This window comes from Protomyctophum bolini (assembly GCF_963924005.1).
Source record: "Protomyctophum bolini genome assembly, chromosome: 6".
NCBI lineage: Eukaryota > Metazoa > Chordata > Actinopteri > Myctophiformes > Myctophidae > Protomyctophum > Protomyctophum bolini.
Genome location: NC_137867.1, coordinates 22,355,610 through 22,369,745, shown reverse-complemented (window position 1 = coordinate 22,369,745; position 14,136 = coordinate 22,355,610). Strand labels below are relative to the sequence as shown.

The window sequence follows — 14,136 nt, the reverse complement described above, 5'->3', positions numbered from 1 at the left end:
GATTTTACTGTGCACAATATAACTCACCCCCAGTATCTTGGCCTGGCAGCGGCTACAGGTTGGGGCGAAGAACTCTTCATAGCAGTGTTCACAGTGGACGGATCCTTGCTCCTCCACAAAGCCAATGTCTGCAAGGGACGTATGGCAGTGGGTACAATTGAATTCCTCCTTATGCCATGACTTGCCCATGGCTACCAGAAAGGGTCCTCTGAGGATAAGAGACACACAGAGTCAGGCTGACAGACTGGTAATCGGACAGAAATACATTTTAATTTGACTGGTATAGAATAACAAAGTCTTAAAAACAGTGTTGAGTTGCATGAAGTGGTTTCAACTTGGTTGCCAACTTGCCAGAGATGAAAGTTGTTAAAATAAAATAATTTAGGATATGGAATTTACTACACAAAGTAAATTTAGTTGCATATATTCCATTCATAATTTGTGGTTGTCACTGTCACAAATTCCAGGTGTGCCTTAATTGACCTGGACTTGTTTGAAAACCACTGCGCTAAATTGGGAGACAGCATCCATGCCACGGGGGAGTTGTTTAGAAATGACTCTTGAGGTGTCACTAGAAGCCCACTGTAACTACCATGACTCACTTCCATTAAGTCAGCAGCTTGTCCCTATCCAACCTGATGATTAGACTAAGTGGTAACACAACAGAGACTAATTTTCAGTGCACAAGCGCTAACCTGAGCTAACCTTGATACTGATCCAGGTTTGGCAGCCATTAGCGTCTGCTAGCAACTCTATCCTCCGGATTAGATGTAATGCAATGCTACACAAGTTGTGTGATAATGCTATAGGCTAGCACAGTCTTATCTGTCGGAAAGGAAAGACCAAGACCACAAGGAGGAAGAGGGAGGAAACGAAAGACGAGGGGAAGGTGTGAAGTGCAATTATTCTGGTTAAAATGTTTGTGCGTGTGTGTGTGTGTGTGTGTGTGTGCATGCGCACATGCATGCATGTGTGCCGTCTGACAATAGTGTTTGCGTTCATGTGTGTGTTATGACGAGAGTACAGTTGTATGTGTGCGTGTGTGCGTGCGTGCAAAAGGAGCATGACAATAAGGAGCATAAAGCTTAGTACTACTAGATACGGTAGGTGTCAGGTGTGGTGCATCATTAGCCCAGAGTTAGAACCTTCATGTTCTATTCATCACTTCTAACGCTGAGCTAATGATGTACCAAACCTGACACCTATCTAGTAGTACCACTAAGCTCTATGCTCCCCTTATGTCATTGTCCTTTTACGCACGCACACGCACACACACACACACACACACACACTCTGACACATTTATAGTGCTACGAGAATCTAGCGTCATGTTGCTTTCTGACCAGGTTTCGGATTAGGTTCCCCAGGCAAACTTTTACAAGACCCCTTTACATGAACCAAAGCCAAGTCAAAGGGCAAAGACAACATAATCCCATTCTTGTGTGTGTGTGCGTGTGTGCATCTGTGTGTACTGTATGTACTGTACACGGGCGCAAACATCTATAATCTACATGTCAGTGAGTATGTGCAACTTAATTCTTTCTTATCTACACTCCTGTCACATGTGTTTATTGGCTGACTGCCTCATCATGACAGTGAGAAGGGTCAGACTCTACTTTCCTTTTCTAAGCGGGCCTCTCGAGTGTCATACACAAATCATTTTTCCAATGTGGGTTCGATCAATTATTGTGCGTTTATGCACAATTTTGCTTGCCTCGGGGTCCTCATATACAGTATACTGCAGTGTATAGACAATATACATATGCAGTTCCTGTCTGTCTGAGTTTGTGTCTGCCTGGATAGATATGCCCATATACGCCTGTATATGCCTATGCCTGACACACACACACAGTCACACAGCCCATATATGGCCATGCCTGACACCAATCAAACATAGTCTTTGTCTCACAGTAGCATTAAGTCATTTGTTTGTATTATGTTCTTCCATCCTCACCTGATTACCATGTTGCAATGGGCACACATGGGTGTGCGTGTCCCAGCAGGGATGTGTTCTGCCATCTGGACCAATGAGTCCTCGTCCTCCGGGTGGGCCTGTGGTACGGGCCGGGCCGGGACCGGACCCCTCGGGACACTGGCGGTGCTGTTGCCTCTCATGCCAAAAGACGGGGTGATCAAACTGCCTGGGGGCGCTCGACCTTCAGCAAACAATTACAACAATTCATTAAATGGATGGAGAGGGCGAGCGGAGCGGAGGAGGGATACAGTTATTGATCAAACTAAAACAAACTGTTTAATCAAAGACATCTGTGGACCTGGCAGACCTGGAGCAACACTATCCTTTGATTGATTTATTGAATACTGTATTAGGCAGAAATGTAAACAGTAGTGAAACACTTAGGGCTCCATCTTGCGCCACCCCTTACCCCTTATCCCTAAACTTATTTGCCATTTCTTACTATTTTAAAACATTTAAAAATAGTTAAACTAGCCAATCTACATCGACACATTGTTAGCTTGTAGATCGGCTATTTGTACTATTTTAAAATGTTTTAAAATAGTAAAAAATGGCAAATAAGTTTAGAGGTAAGGGGTAAGGGGTAAGGGGTGGCGCAGGATATAGGGCGTAGTCTAAAAGGATACCATTGAAAAAAGTTCTGTCATGACATGTGCTGACATTGCCCATCATTCCGCTCAACAGGAATTTGTGTTTATATAATGCTAACCTCCTGCAATGTTATCGTCAACCACTTAAACTCCATCATCCGTATTCTAGGGCAGGGGTTCAGGGAACTCCAGAGAAGAAGGGAAGATATAACTTCATTGTCAGCTCTGTAGCAGTGGCCGGCAAACTGTGTTCTTCTGGATCGGACTAGTGAAGAAACACGGGGAAGGTTGCCGTATATTAGATTATAGTCTAGTAGCCAGAATGTGAACCCGGACATGTTGAGTACACCATTTTATGTTAGAAAATAGAAATGTTTAGTATGGGTCCCCAGCATGTAGAAACTGTCGGATGCTAACTTATTATGTTGAGCAATTTTCATAATTGGCATAATATGTGACCATACCATTAACAACATATGTGACATGTGACAATGTTGTGACATTGCACAAAAAACACTCTTTAGGCTAAAACGGCCATAGCCGTAATCACAAATGTGTAGTAATGTGTAGGTAAGTAACTATGGCCGTTTATAGCCCTATAAGGCCAGATCTGGTCTTGCGCCCTCCTACATATCAGATTTCCTCAACCCAGTCCCAACCAATGTGCCAGCCAGTCTCTGCACATCTTCAACCAAAGCACTGTTGATCCAAAGTTCTGCTTGAAAACTAAAGGTGACCTTGCTTTTGTAATTAGAGCTCCAATATTATAAATGCCTTGCCCGAGGAGGTAAGGCTTGCTGAATCTGTGCCTTTGATAAAACTGCTTTCAACCCACAGCCCAATTCATTTTAATGTGTCTTACTTAGGTTATTGTGATGCATTGTTCTGTTTTTTATCTTTGTGGATTTGTCTATAGTGGCTATTCACTTCGCAGATTTGAGTAAAGGCTGGGAACGAGGCTATGCTGAAGCAGACGGACGCGACCCCGCCAGTGGATGAGTCTCAAGGACACAGATGATCCAAATACACATACAGTACAGTACAGCAAATGCTATAGAAAAGGTAACGTACACCCTACATACACGTTAAGTACAGTTCAAATGTAAAGGTCATAATATTAATGTAAAGGTCATAATATTATGATGCCAGTGTTCTGCCATAGCTTATACAGCTCAAGAGTGTAATTGTAATTCTAGCCATTGGGCACATTTTGGAAGGCAATTATAGCCTGTCGTAATGTAACATTTTGTATGATACATGTTATCACATTATCAAAAGAAAATGCTAAATCACCTACAAAATGTAAAGTCCATGGACTGGTATATGGCACCACTACGAGACTGATTTGTGGTGGAGTGTCTTCTTTGGCTTACTGGCTGCATGCCAATCGGTCCAGAAGTTTCAGAGATTAGCTGGGAGCGCATGCACGCACGCACGCACGCACGCACGCACGCACGCACGCACGCACGCACGCACGCACGCACGCACGCACGCACGCACGCACACACACACACACACACACCTTAGAGTAAAGTCCAATCCCAAGTACTTGTTTAGCCAGGTGTCCGTGTTTTATTCATAGGAATGTCTCAGAGGTCTGTGTGTGTGTGTGTGCGTGTGCGTGTGCGTGTGCGTGTGCGTGTGCGTGTGCGTGTGCGTGTGTGTGTGTGTGTGTGTGTGTGTGTGTGTGTGTGCGTGCGTGCGCGCGTGCGTGCGTGCGTGCGTGCGTGTGTTTGAGTATGCGAGTGTGCGTGGACATGGCGTATCTTTTGCAAGTTGAGTCTAGGATCACATGTCATGCATCAGTGACTGTGTTTCAGCTCTCAGTATGTAGGGATGATTTAGAGTTGTGGTTCTGAAACTTTTAATTTCAAGGAGCCCCCACAGTTTGGTATGCATTGGGCCAAGGACCACCATAACTCTGAGAGCGTACAAATGGAATCAAATGGATCCGCAATGGTCCATTTGGTAGGAGTTGGGGTTGGAGGCATCTGTCTTTCTGCCTGTTATCTGAAAGCTTACGGATGCGAACTGAACGTAACCTCAAGGTGCAATACCACAGGAAACCATGGGGGAAGTAGTGATCCCCTGCAAAAAGTTGTGAGGAGAGGCCATGCAAACTACTTTGAAACTATGTACATCGCCCAGAACACTGTGACTGCACAGCAAGACACAGGTGTTCCAGAACACTGTGACTGCACAGCAAGACACAGGTGTTCCAGAACACTGTGACTGCACAGCAAGACACAGGTGTTCCAGAACACTGTGACTGCACAGCAAGACACAGGTGTTCCAGAACACTGTGACTGCACAGCAAGACAAAGGTGTCCCAGAACACAGGTGGGATGAAATGGTCAGCATTTGCAAAGATGGAGGTCCACACGTGATTGTTTTCTTACCCTATCATGCCCTCTAGTGGATGGAATGGGTGAACCTCCATTTGGAGGTCAGGGCGAAATATGTGAGCAATGCCACTTGCGTTCTGAATGTACATACATATCCGTTCTGAACGGAAGTATAAATGGGCCTTAACTGTAACTAACTGTGATGCTGTTGCATAAGGAGAGGGATGGGGTTGGCATGGAAAACCGGGTAATCCCCCAAACAGAGTTATTAGGCTTCCGGGTTTCACACAGATCTGCTAAAATGCACATACTATATGATGGTGGCCTAATGGCCAAAAAGGTATTGTATTTAAAGCAGTTGATAATGAAAGAAGATTGTGTGCGACTCTCTTTTGAATGAATTGATGTACATATGTATAAAAAAAAACACTCCCGAGCCCCGACAGTCAGAGCTCAGTATCAAACTTGCAAACAGAGCTATTGCTGTTGTCCTTGCCTTTAAACCGATATTCCTGAGTCCCATCAGATTCCTTCAGTAAGTGTTATTTTGGTCACAGAGTAGATCTTGTACATGCGTGACTAACAGTAGTGGACAGAGGGAGGCCTTCTCACGTGTTGAACGGGCTTCCACGGAGGAAAAAGAAAAGGAATGAAAATAGTCTGTAATGACCTATTTTACAACATATGTCACGCCTCGTCCATGGAAAATTAGCTTCTTTCCTCTCACTAAATGACTGCAACAACATTAAATCCTATGCCAGTAAATCACAGTTTTACACTTTGCCATGACTTGAAGGCAAGCACTGATGTATGAGGGAAAAAAAACACATTTAAACTGTAGGGAGGAAGTACATTAATCAATCAAAATACATCTATAAGACAAGATTTTATTCAATCCCTAAATGAAAGTTTATTTTTCAGAATCTATTTAGGGGAAAATCTACATGCTGGGTATGCATACATTCCCCATGACTTACACTAAGAAAACATTTTCTGGTGCCCGAGCTTGGTTATATTCCGCCTGTTAATTTACTGACAAAATACCGCAACATGCCTATGGTAAGGTAAATTACATACTGTACAGTCGTACACACATACGTTCTGTTGGATTTGGCAGCTGAGCATTCATTAACGTACACTAATGTACACTTCCACAGATTACATATGAGAACAGTTGGTTAAACCACTAATACTTTGGCACTGAGTTTATGTATGCCTTTCATTCATGTGAAATTTAAAATACAGCATAGAGGAATAGGGGTGTAACAAAAGTAATGGTAATACTAATCAATTTAATCAATACTTTTTTAAATAATTGATTACCGGTAATAATTGATCTCTATCTTGGGCTTGTCATTACAGGGTAAAAGTAAAAATAAATAAAATATAAAATAAAATATATATTTCACTATTTTTGAGCCGTGCACACCACTCCAATGACTTTGTGTGTCCCTATGTATGTCTGTTTGGGGTATGAACAGTACTGTTGGGTGACCTCAAGTTGCACTGTTGAGCAGCCTACAGGCCCGTTCACACCGACCACTATAACTCAATACAAGTACCATACAGTAGGCTACAGTACAGAGTACAGTACAGTACCTATCACAATAAAAGTATAATTGCACCGCTCAGTTATATGTGAGACTAGCCGCTAAGAAAATGTAATAATGGATAGTTGCAGCCCTATGGAGGAATTGCAAGTGGTGCACAGTGCAAAGGTTGGCATGTATGGTAGCCTACACTTGTTCATTAACACCATTGTACAACGTTTTTTAGTGTAATTAGGAGAGAGGCAGTGTGCAGCTGTGTCGGTAGAGGTGCTATGCACACATGCAACTGTATCTACCTTGTGTACACATGCACACATATACACACATGCAGTACATACCCATGCACGCGTCTTACCCTTGTTGCTTGCAGGTCCTTTGATCATGGTCTTGACAGCAGCAGACTCATGGCTATTGATTTCAGGCTCCTCCCCCTGTTCGCTGTATGGGGACAGATGATGGACATATAAGAGCAGAGTTAAATGAACATGAATGAGAATATCCCTGCTACCCTAGCTTTCCCAACAACTCAAATCATCACACTAAAATCATCACACTAAATCATCACACATCATCATCACTAAATCATCACACTAAAACGCCAAAGACTATCTCTCTAGTGTTGTGCATTTCCGATCAGAGTTGTCTCTGTCGCTCTCTCTAAACTCACGTGCGTGAGCAAGTGACTTTTCTTGACACTTTGCATAGACGCTGAAACAACCCCATACCATACCAGCACAATTGAGCTGTAGCAATCCATGCCAATTTTACTTTAAAATGTAGTCAAACTGTCAAATTCTCCTCTACAGCTAAAAAAAAGAAAGGAAAAGAAAATAACTTTCACATTACTGTCAAATTACAGACAGATTGCAGACCACCTGCTGACAACATGGTACTAGCAAAAATAACACAGTGCTCAGCTAGAACCAAAACACTAGAGCACTCTTTCTACCTTTTACTACGGCATGCACGAAAATGTTCCTTCTCAGAGTGTGAGGTGCCAATTTCACACCAGAACAGTTTCCAGAACACCTGCTTAATGATGGATAAGTGACAGCACACTCTTTCAGAACGAATGAATGAATACCAGGCTAATTAACAACTAAGACTAATTGACTACATTGATTTCACTGTCAGTGTAATGATTATGAATAAATGGTCAATTCAACAAGACGACAGAACCCAGACTGACCAGCAGGGAAGACATGGGGGAACCTCTCCTGGTACAGTACACCAGAGCTGGACCATGTTCTTTTCACTACAATTCCAACCATAAGTGATGCTATCACTTTGTATCAATAGCTGGTAATAGAAGAGCACGCACAACACAGCAGTGCCAGTACAATAGCCAGTGATGGAGGACTTACTCTATGTTTAAGTAAAAGTAGCAATACCCTATTGTGGACATAGTGTGCAAGTTCAGTTTTGACAATTTACTTGAGTAAAAGTATGAGTATTGGTATCAAAATATTAAAGGAGAAATCCAGACCAAAACACATGAATGAGCCTATAATCCTGTCCCAACATACATGTTGGCCTTGAATTGTTTCATAGATGCTCCAATGTGAAGTTGGAGGAACACATCGGCTCACTGGCCTTGGAACATCTCGGGATCCCCCAGGAGGAAGTCACTAATGTTGCTCTGGAGAGGGAAGTCTGGAGCACTCTGGTGGAGCTGTTGCCCCCGCGACCCGACTACGGATAAGCGGTTGAAGATGGATGGATGGATGGATGCCCCCTGTTCTTCATTTTCCCATCCCTCCCACAGTAAAATGCAGCTAGAATGGTAGAAATGGTGTCCTGATACTCACACATTATACTCACACATTATTATAAATAAATAATTCTAATGTATCTCGCTATCCCTCCTGGTACTCCCTCCTGACACACATGGTGTACCTGTTAATGCTTGTTCTTTTAGAGCTTGTCACCGTGTCGAGTTAGTGGTAGACTAAATGACTAAATTAATTTATCTACTGTTCCAAAAAAGGATTTGGGTAAAAAGACTGGCATGCTTTGAAAAGGACACAGAAGGCTTTCCCAGCTAGGGTTATGAGTAAGCTCTTCCATCTTTCCAAGTCCAATTTAAGCTCTGTGTGCGTGTGTAGAGATGGGAAATATCTGATAATTGTCTACAGATATTCACACCTAAATATAAAAAATAGTTTTTAGACATTTTAAAGGGAAAACACATTTCTGGAATTTGAAGAGCTAAATTATTTACCGTTCACTCTTTGAGAGGTTCAATGTATAACCAGAAAAAGATCCAAATCTGTTAAATAGTTCAACTGTCTGGGGTATAACGGTTAACGGGTCAGATATAAATAATAAGTAATCATCTGCATATAATGAAAGAACGTGTTCTGAGCCACCTCTATGAATCCCTTGAATGAAATTATTAGATTTAAGTGCCATAGATAGTGTATCCACCGCTGCGGCGAAGAGCAAAGCGGACAGATTGCATCCCTGGTGTGTGCCTCTGCTGAGCGTAAAATATTGCAACTTTGTGCCGTTCGTATTCACTGATGCATTAGGTGAAGAATAAAAGTTTTATCCAGGATATAAACTTAGAGCCTATAGGATAACTAATAAGTGTTTTCTTGTGAACTATTTCTCTGTTGAGAAAACAGTGTTCAGCTTTAAGGAAACACATGCCTCATGAGGAACACACAACACAACAGACTATCAGCGGAAGTTGCAGGATTTTAGCGGAAGTATTGCCCAAGGAAATGACGTTGATGCTTTACAAAATCAGTTTACATTCTCCGCGAATGAAACTGATTTGAAAGTGTTGTGATTGGTCGGGAAAATATCGTATCCGGGGGAAATACATCTGACGGATATTCCGGAGGATACGTCCACTGATAGCTTCTCTGCCTTACGTTGTGACCAGGCTTTTCTTTTCGCAGATAAGTAAGCCTGGGACCGAGGCTAGGGCAAGCCAAGGTTTCTTCATGCTAAATAAAGAATTGTCTCTTTCACCAGCTTTTTTTCTTTGTGCAATGAATTGCTCTTTGAGTAACATGCATTTTCTTGGAACAAGTAAAATACAAGAGTAAATCATTTTTTCATGATGGATATGTTTTATAGTGCAAGGAAACACATTCTCTCTTGGGGAAGGGGATTTAATGCCCTGTGCACACTGAATTCAGACTGCACAGGGATGCCACAGTTCTTCACACAGAAGGGAGTCAAATCTCTCACCTCCTCACTTGCGTCTTGCCCTGAGACCTCAACCTAACCGCTGGCTTTTTACAAGAAGCACAATGAATGAACCCTCTATTAGTCACATGCTCTGTGTGCGTGTGCGCTGGTTTGTGTGGGTGTTTGCCTGCATGTGCACATAATATGTGCACATAATATTGTGAGTGTGTAACACAGGTCATTTTCACCAACTGAGACACTTGGGTGGGCCAACAATCTCTCACTCAGTCATTTTATACCCATAACGCATCGATGCGACTAGTGCCAACTGTTGGATCATCGCTGTCTTCTCCCTGTGCCTGGTTGTTAGGGGACTCCTGGGACATGAGTGTTATGGTAACTGCTGCCATGGTTCTGGTGAGTGGTATAGTATGTGTATGTGTGTGTGTGTGTGTGTGTGTGTGTGTGTGTGTGTGTGTGTGTGTGTGTGTGTGTGTGCTTGCATGAGAGAGAGAAAGAGAAACGTAAGAAAAGCAGGCAAGAGAGAGAGAGAATGCATCTCGTGTGTGTATGTCTGGATTCAACTCTGTGGATGCTCTGTGTTCTCAGCTGCCATCCTTGCCTAGCCTTGACATGCCATGGCGCACACTCGCACACGTCACGTCACGCGCGCGTGTGTGTGTGTGTCGTGTGCAAGCATGCATGCAAGCACACATACATATACACACACAAACACATACACAGTCGTCGGTACACGCCCGCACACAGACAGAGCACACTTGATTTAAACGCTGAGGACATTCATAACATCAATGGTCTCGAGCACTGAGGTTTACTTTAGTTCACTCTGCCACCCAGGACTCCATCCAAAACCATTTAACTCACACTTTCTCCAAAAGCTGGCCTCCATGTACTGTAGCTTAAAGCTGCACTATGCAAGATTTGTCAGCAAAAATAATAATCAAAAACATGTACTGGATTTGTTTCTACAACCACCTAAAAGAAAGTGACCTAGATGCACTCCATAACAAGGCACTCACACACAGTGAAACTCTAGAGAGATGCCCCCTCAGCCAGCTGGCCCTGGAACTCCGGGCACAAACACAAACAGAGCCACGAGATAGAAAACCCATTGGACTAAACCAAATTATAAAACAGCAAAGGGAAAACTATCTGACACATTGGAAAGAAGCAACACAAAAGCAGAGTAAACTAGAATGCTATCTGGCCCTAAACAGAGAATACACAGTGGCAGAATACCTGAGCACCGTGACCGACCCAAAACAAAGAAAAATCTTAACTAGGTACAGACTCAGTGAGCACAGTCTCGCGATCGAGAAAGGCCGTCATAGGCAGACCTGTATCCCGAGAGAAGACAGACTATGCACCCACTGCACACTAAACGAAGTGGAAACCGAGCTACACTTCCTAACCATCTGTCCATTGTACCAAGACATCAGAGACACATACTTCCCACAGATTACAACCACACACGGAGATTTTGAAAACATGACCAATGACAAAAAACTCTCATACCTGCTGGGCGAAGTACAACAATGTGCAAACACAGCAGCAAGATTTGTGAGTTGCTGTGATAGGAGAAGGATATCAAATGGAACACAACCACCCTTAAGACTAATCATTGTGTATATTCCTGCACTATACCTGCATCGAGTTATCTTGGTACACAGAAGTTGATCTATTGAAGATTCTGACCTTCAAAGTACATAATTTTTGTTTTGATTGTATTGCTGTATTGTTGTATTGTTCTTTCTGCTTTGGCAATGTAAACGTATGTTTTCTCATGCCAATAAAGCCCTTTGAATTGAATTGAATTGGATTTGAAAACATATAGTGTAAGGCCATTGATCAGTCCATCAACCACAATTAAAATGCTGTGTATTTAGCACAATGTCTATGAGCTTCAGTGGTCTCTCATAGAGGCAAGAATATCACCCCAATAAGTGTGATAAAATAGCTTAACTTCATCCCGCATGAATAATGAATTGCATTTAATAATGCATGGGTTTGGGTGCAGTGTCATAACAGAGATGTGCATACAGGGGACAGAAGACTTATAGAGCATATACCTAACAGAGCAAAGCTCCAAAGCAGAGGTACAAGGGCCGTTTCTCAATACCAATAAGGCAAAGAACATACTAACTTAGGAAGAATAGCACGTTAATTTGGGAGAACATAGAATGCATCTTTCTGGTTTGATAAAGACTTGTACTTGAGGTCAAATGATCATGCACTGCAGCTTGCTGCTATAATCAGCTGAGCGTGTTTCAAATTGTCAGCATAAAGCAATTCATTCATGAAATAAATTATAATGTTATGACTACTGTTGTTGTTATTGGTTTATACAGTATCATGATAAATGTCTGCGCAAATATGTGAATGAACAATGTTATAGTATTGTGAGTGAAATATTTTATTTAACTACAATATTCTAAACCTACACTGTTGATTTCTTGCCTTACATGTATGTTCTCATAAGTACCGGTAAATGTTATAAGAAAATAATGGTTAATATGTAAGGGCCGATTCATACTCTTATTTTAGAGCCGAATAAAAGTCGGTTCGGCTCTGTAGAGCCTACAATGTGACATAATTTGAGGCTCGGGGGGGGGGCGTGTACCGACGAGCCGGAATCATTTCTGCACTACAGCGCAGAAACAGCGGTAAAATAGGAGTATGAATCGGCCCTAAGTTGGGCAAAACATTAGTTTTTGCCCCCTGAATGCGTGTGTACCCATGCAGTGATTATTTGTAAAGAAACCCTTCTAAATACACATCAGCCTCCTCATTATGTAAAACATGAGTATATATTATTTTTAAGGGGAAAACATACAGTGTTGCCAGATGTATATTTGTATGATCATTTTACCCTATTGATGTAGGATCAATAATTCCAAAAATGCCCAAATGTACAATAATTTCTCCATATCACAAAACAAATCTAAATTCCCTGGCTGCTGATTCGGTTTGGATTAAAAAAATAAGTCAGTAAATCGGTATAGCCTCGGAGACTTTTTTTTTCCAAGGAAGAAAAGTAAATGAGTAAATCTGACCCTAGGTCTGTACTGGCCGCGTCTTTCCAGTCCAGTTTCCGGCATGGTCCAGGATGCATATGTGATGCATTTTTGACACATACAGTAGTATGTGTCTCAAACAAGGTTATTTTTTACACTAAATAAATACACAATTTTTGGAGAAATTACAAAGGATTTCTCATTTTTGGCTGTGTACAGTAGTTTTCTTTCAAATACGATAATAATGTTAGGCCTCCAGTGGGATAATTTAACATTTCAAAAAGAAAGGAGAGGGAAGAACAGTAAAAGAGAGTATTCTCCTTGTTTTACCTAAAAACATAAACAGCATTGACTGGGGAGGAGAGAAGAGGGTCTTCCACACCTGACGTCGACTGGTGCCAAGACACTCTTTGACGTGCGAGTGGAGATGATATGATACAGAGATGAAAAAACAAAAGTATACAATGAGGACAGAACAAAATGAAGAAAGATCAGGAGAGAAATTGTGGCTTCAATATGCTTATTATTGTCAGTTATTTCCAGTCTGTTACTGACCATTGCAAATAAGTAGTACTGTAGGTGTTTCCACAACTATATTTAGTACACAACACAGTAAAACATAAATGAATGAATCAACAGACCAAGTAAGTTGTACAAAGCGTGAAGAAACTAGAAGTAAATAGCATCTAATCAAATATGGGTAACTAATTAATACACATGCAGTTAAATGATGGGAAACAACAACATCATGATTATTATGACAGACAGACATTGTGATAAAGCACCCAGTGGAATGCTGTGTTAGCATCCATTCCAGCTAATTAGCCTATAGGCAATGCAGGCTTCAGTTAAGTACTCTCTATAGGAAACAGACTGCCAGACTGCTGATTCTTCTCAGGCACATCAATATGTGCTCCATATGTCTGACAGGAAACAGTGCATTGTACATACTTTAGTACTAGTTACCTACTACAGTAACCGCCAGAAAGGATTTGGGGAACAATCCTGAGACCACTGAACGTCTCTGATCTCATTGCCGTTTTAATTGGGAACCAATTCAACATACGGTAATAACAATACTGTATTTTAAAAAAGGAGGCAGGCCTATAGCACTATAAAAATCACACATGTGTGAAATGAGGGCCGCTCTTATCATCGTACATCATCATGACGTAACATATGACGTAAATTCTCCTTTCATTGTCAATATGACACGAGTTGTGACAAAAGGCTGTATATAGGAGGGGCTAGCACCCCTCAAAAACGAAGTGAGGGGCGCTCTTATGATTGTACATCATCATGACATGCCTATTTGCTCAGACACTATGACAAAATTCATCTCAATTCACCAAAAAATCACAATCCCTGATTGGCCGAGGTAGTCACCGACATACACAGCCGAAACTAATCACAATCCTTGATTGGCCGAGGTAGTCACATACGCAGCCGAAAACAATACTTAATACCTGGTCAACTGTGAAACAATTTTTTTTTAAACTT

The 14,136-nt window shown here is 41.9% G+C and overlaps 1 protein-coding gene across 8 annotated transcripts in view; it reads right to left on the bottom strand.

The window, feature by feature from the left end:
* Nucleotides 1-14,136, bottom strand: part of pdlim5a (PDZ and LIM domain 5a) — a 107,164-nt gene that overhangs the window by 6,886 nt on the left and 86,142 nt on the right. For 7 of the 8 annotated variants that reach the window (XM_080765148.1, XM_080765146.1, XM_080765150.1 and 4 more), the window contains 4 exons: nucleotides 12,967-13,044; nucleotides 6,816-6,898; nucleotides 1,955-2,156; nucleotides 28-208 (listed from right to left, as the gene is read on the bottom strand). In XM_080765148.1, the coding sequence (XP_080621274.1) occupies nucleotides 28-208; nucleotides 1,955-2,156; nucleotides 6,816-6,898; nucleotides 12,967-13,044 (544 nt within the window). The remainder of the gene's footprint in view (nucleotides 1-27; nucleotides 209-1,954; nucleotides 2,157-6,815; nucleotides 6,899-12,966; nucleotides 13,045-14,136) is intronic. The other variant, XM_080765149.1, reaches the window with a different exon arrangement.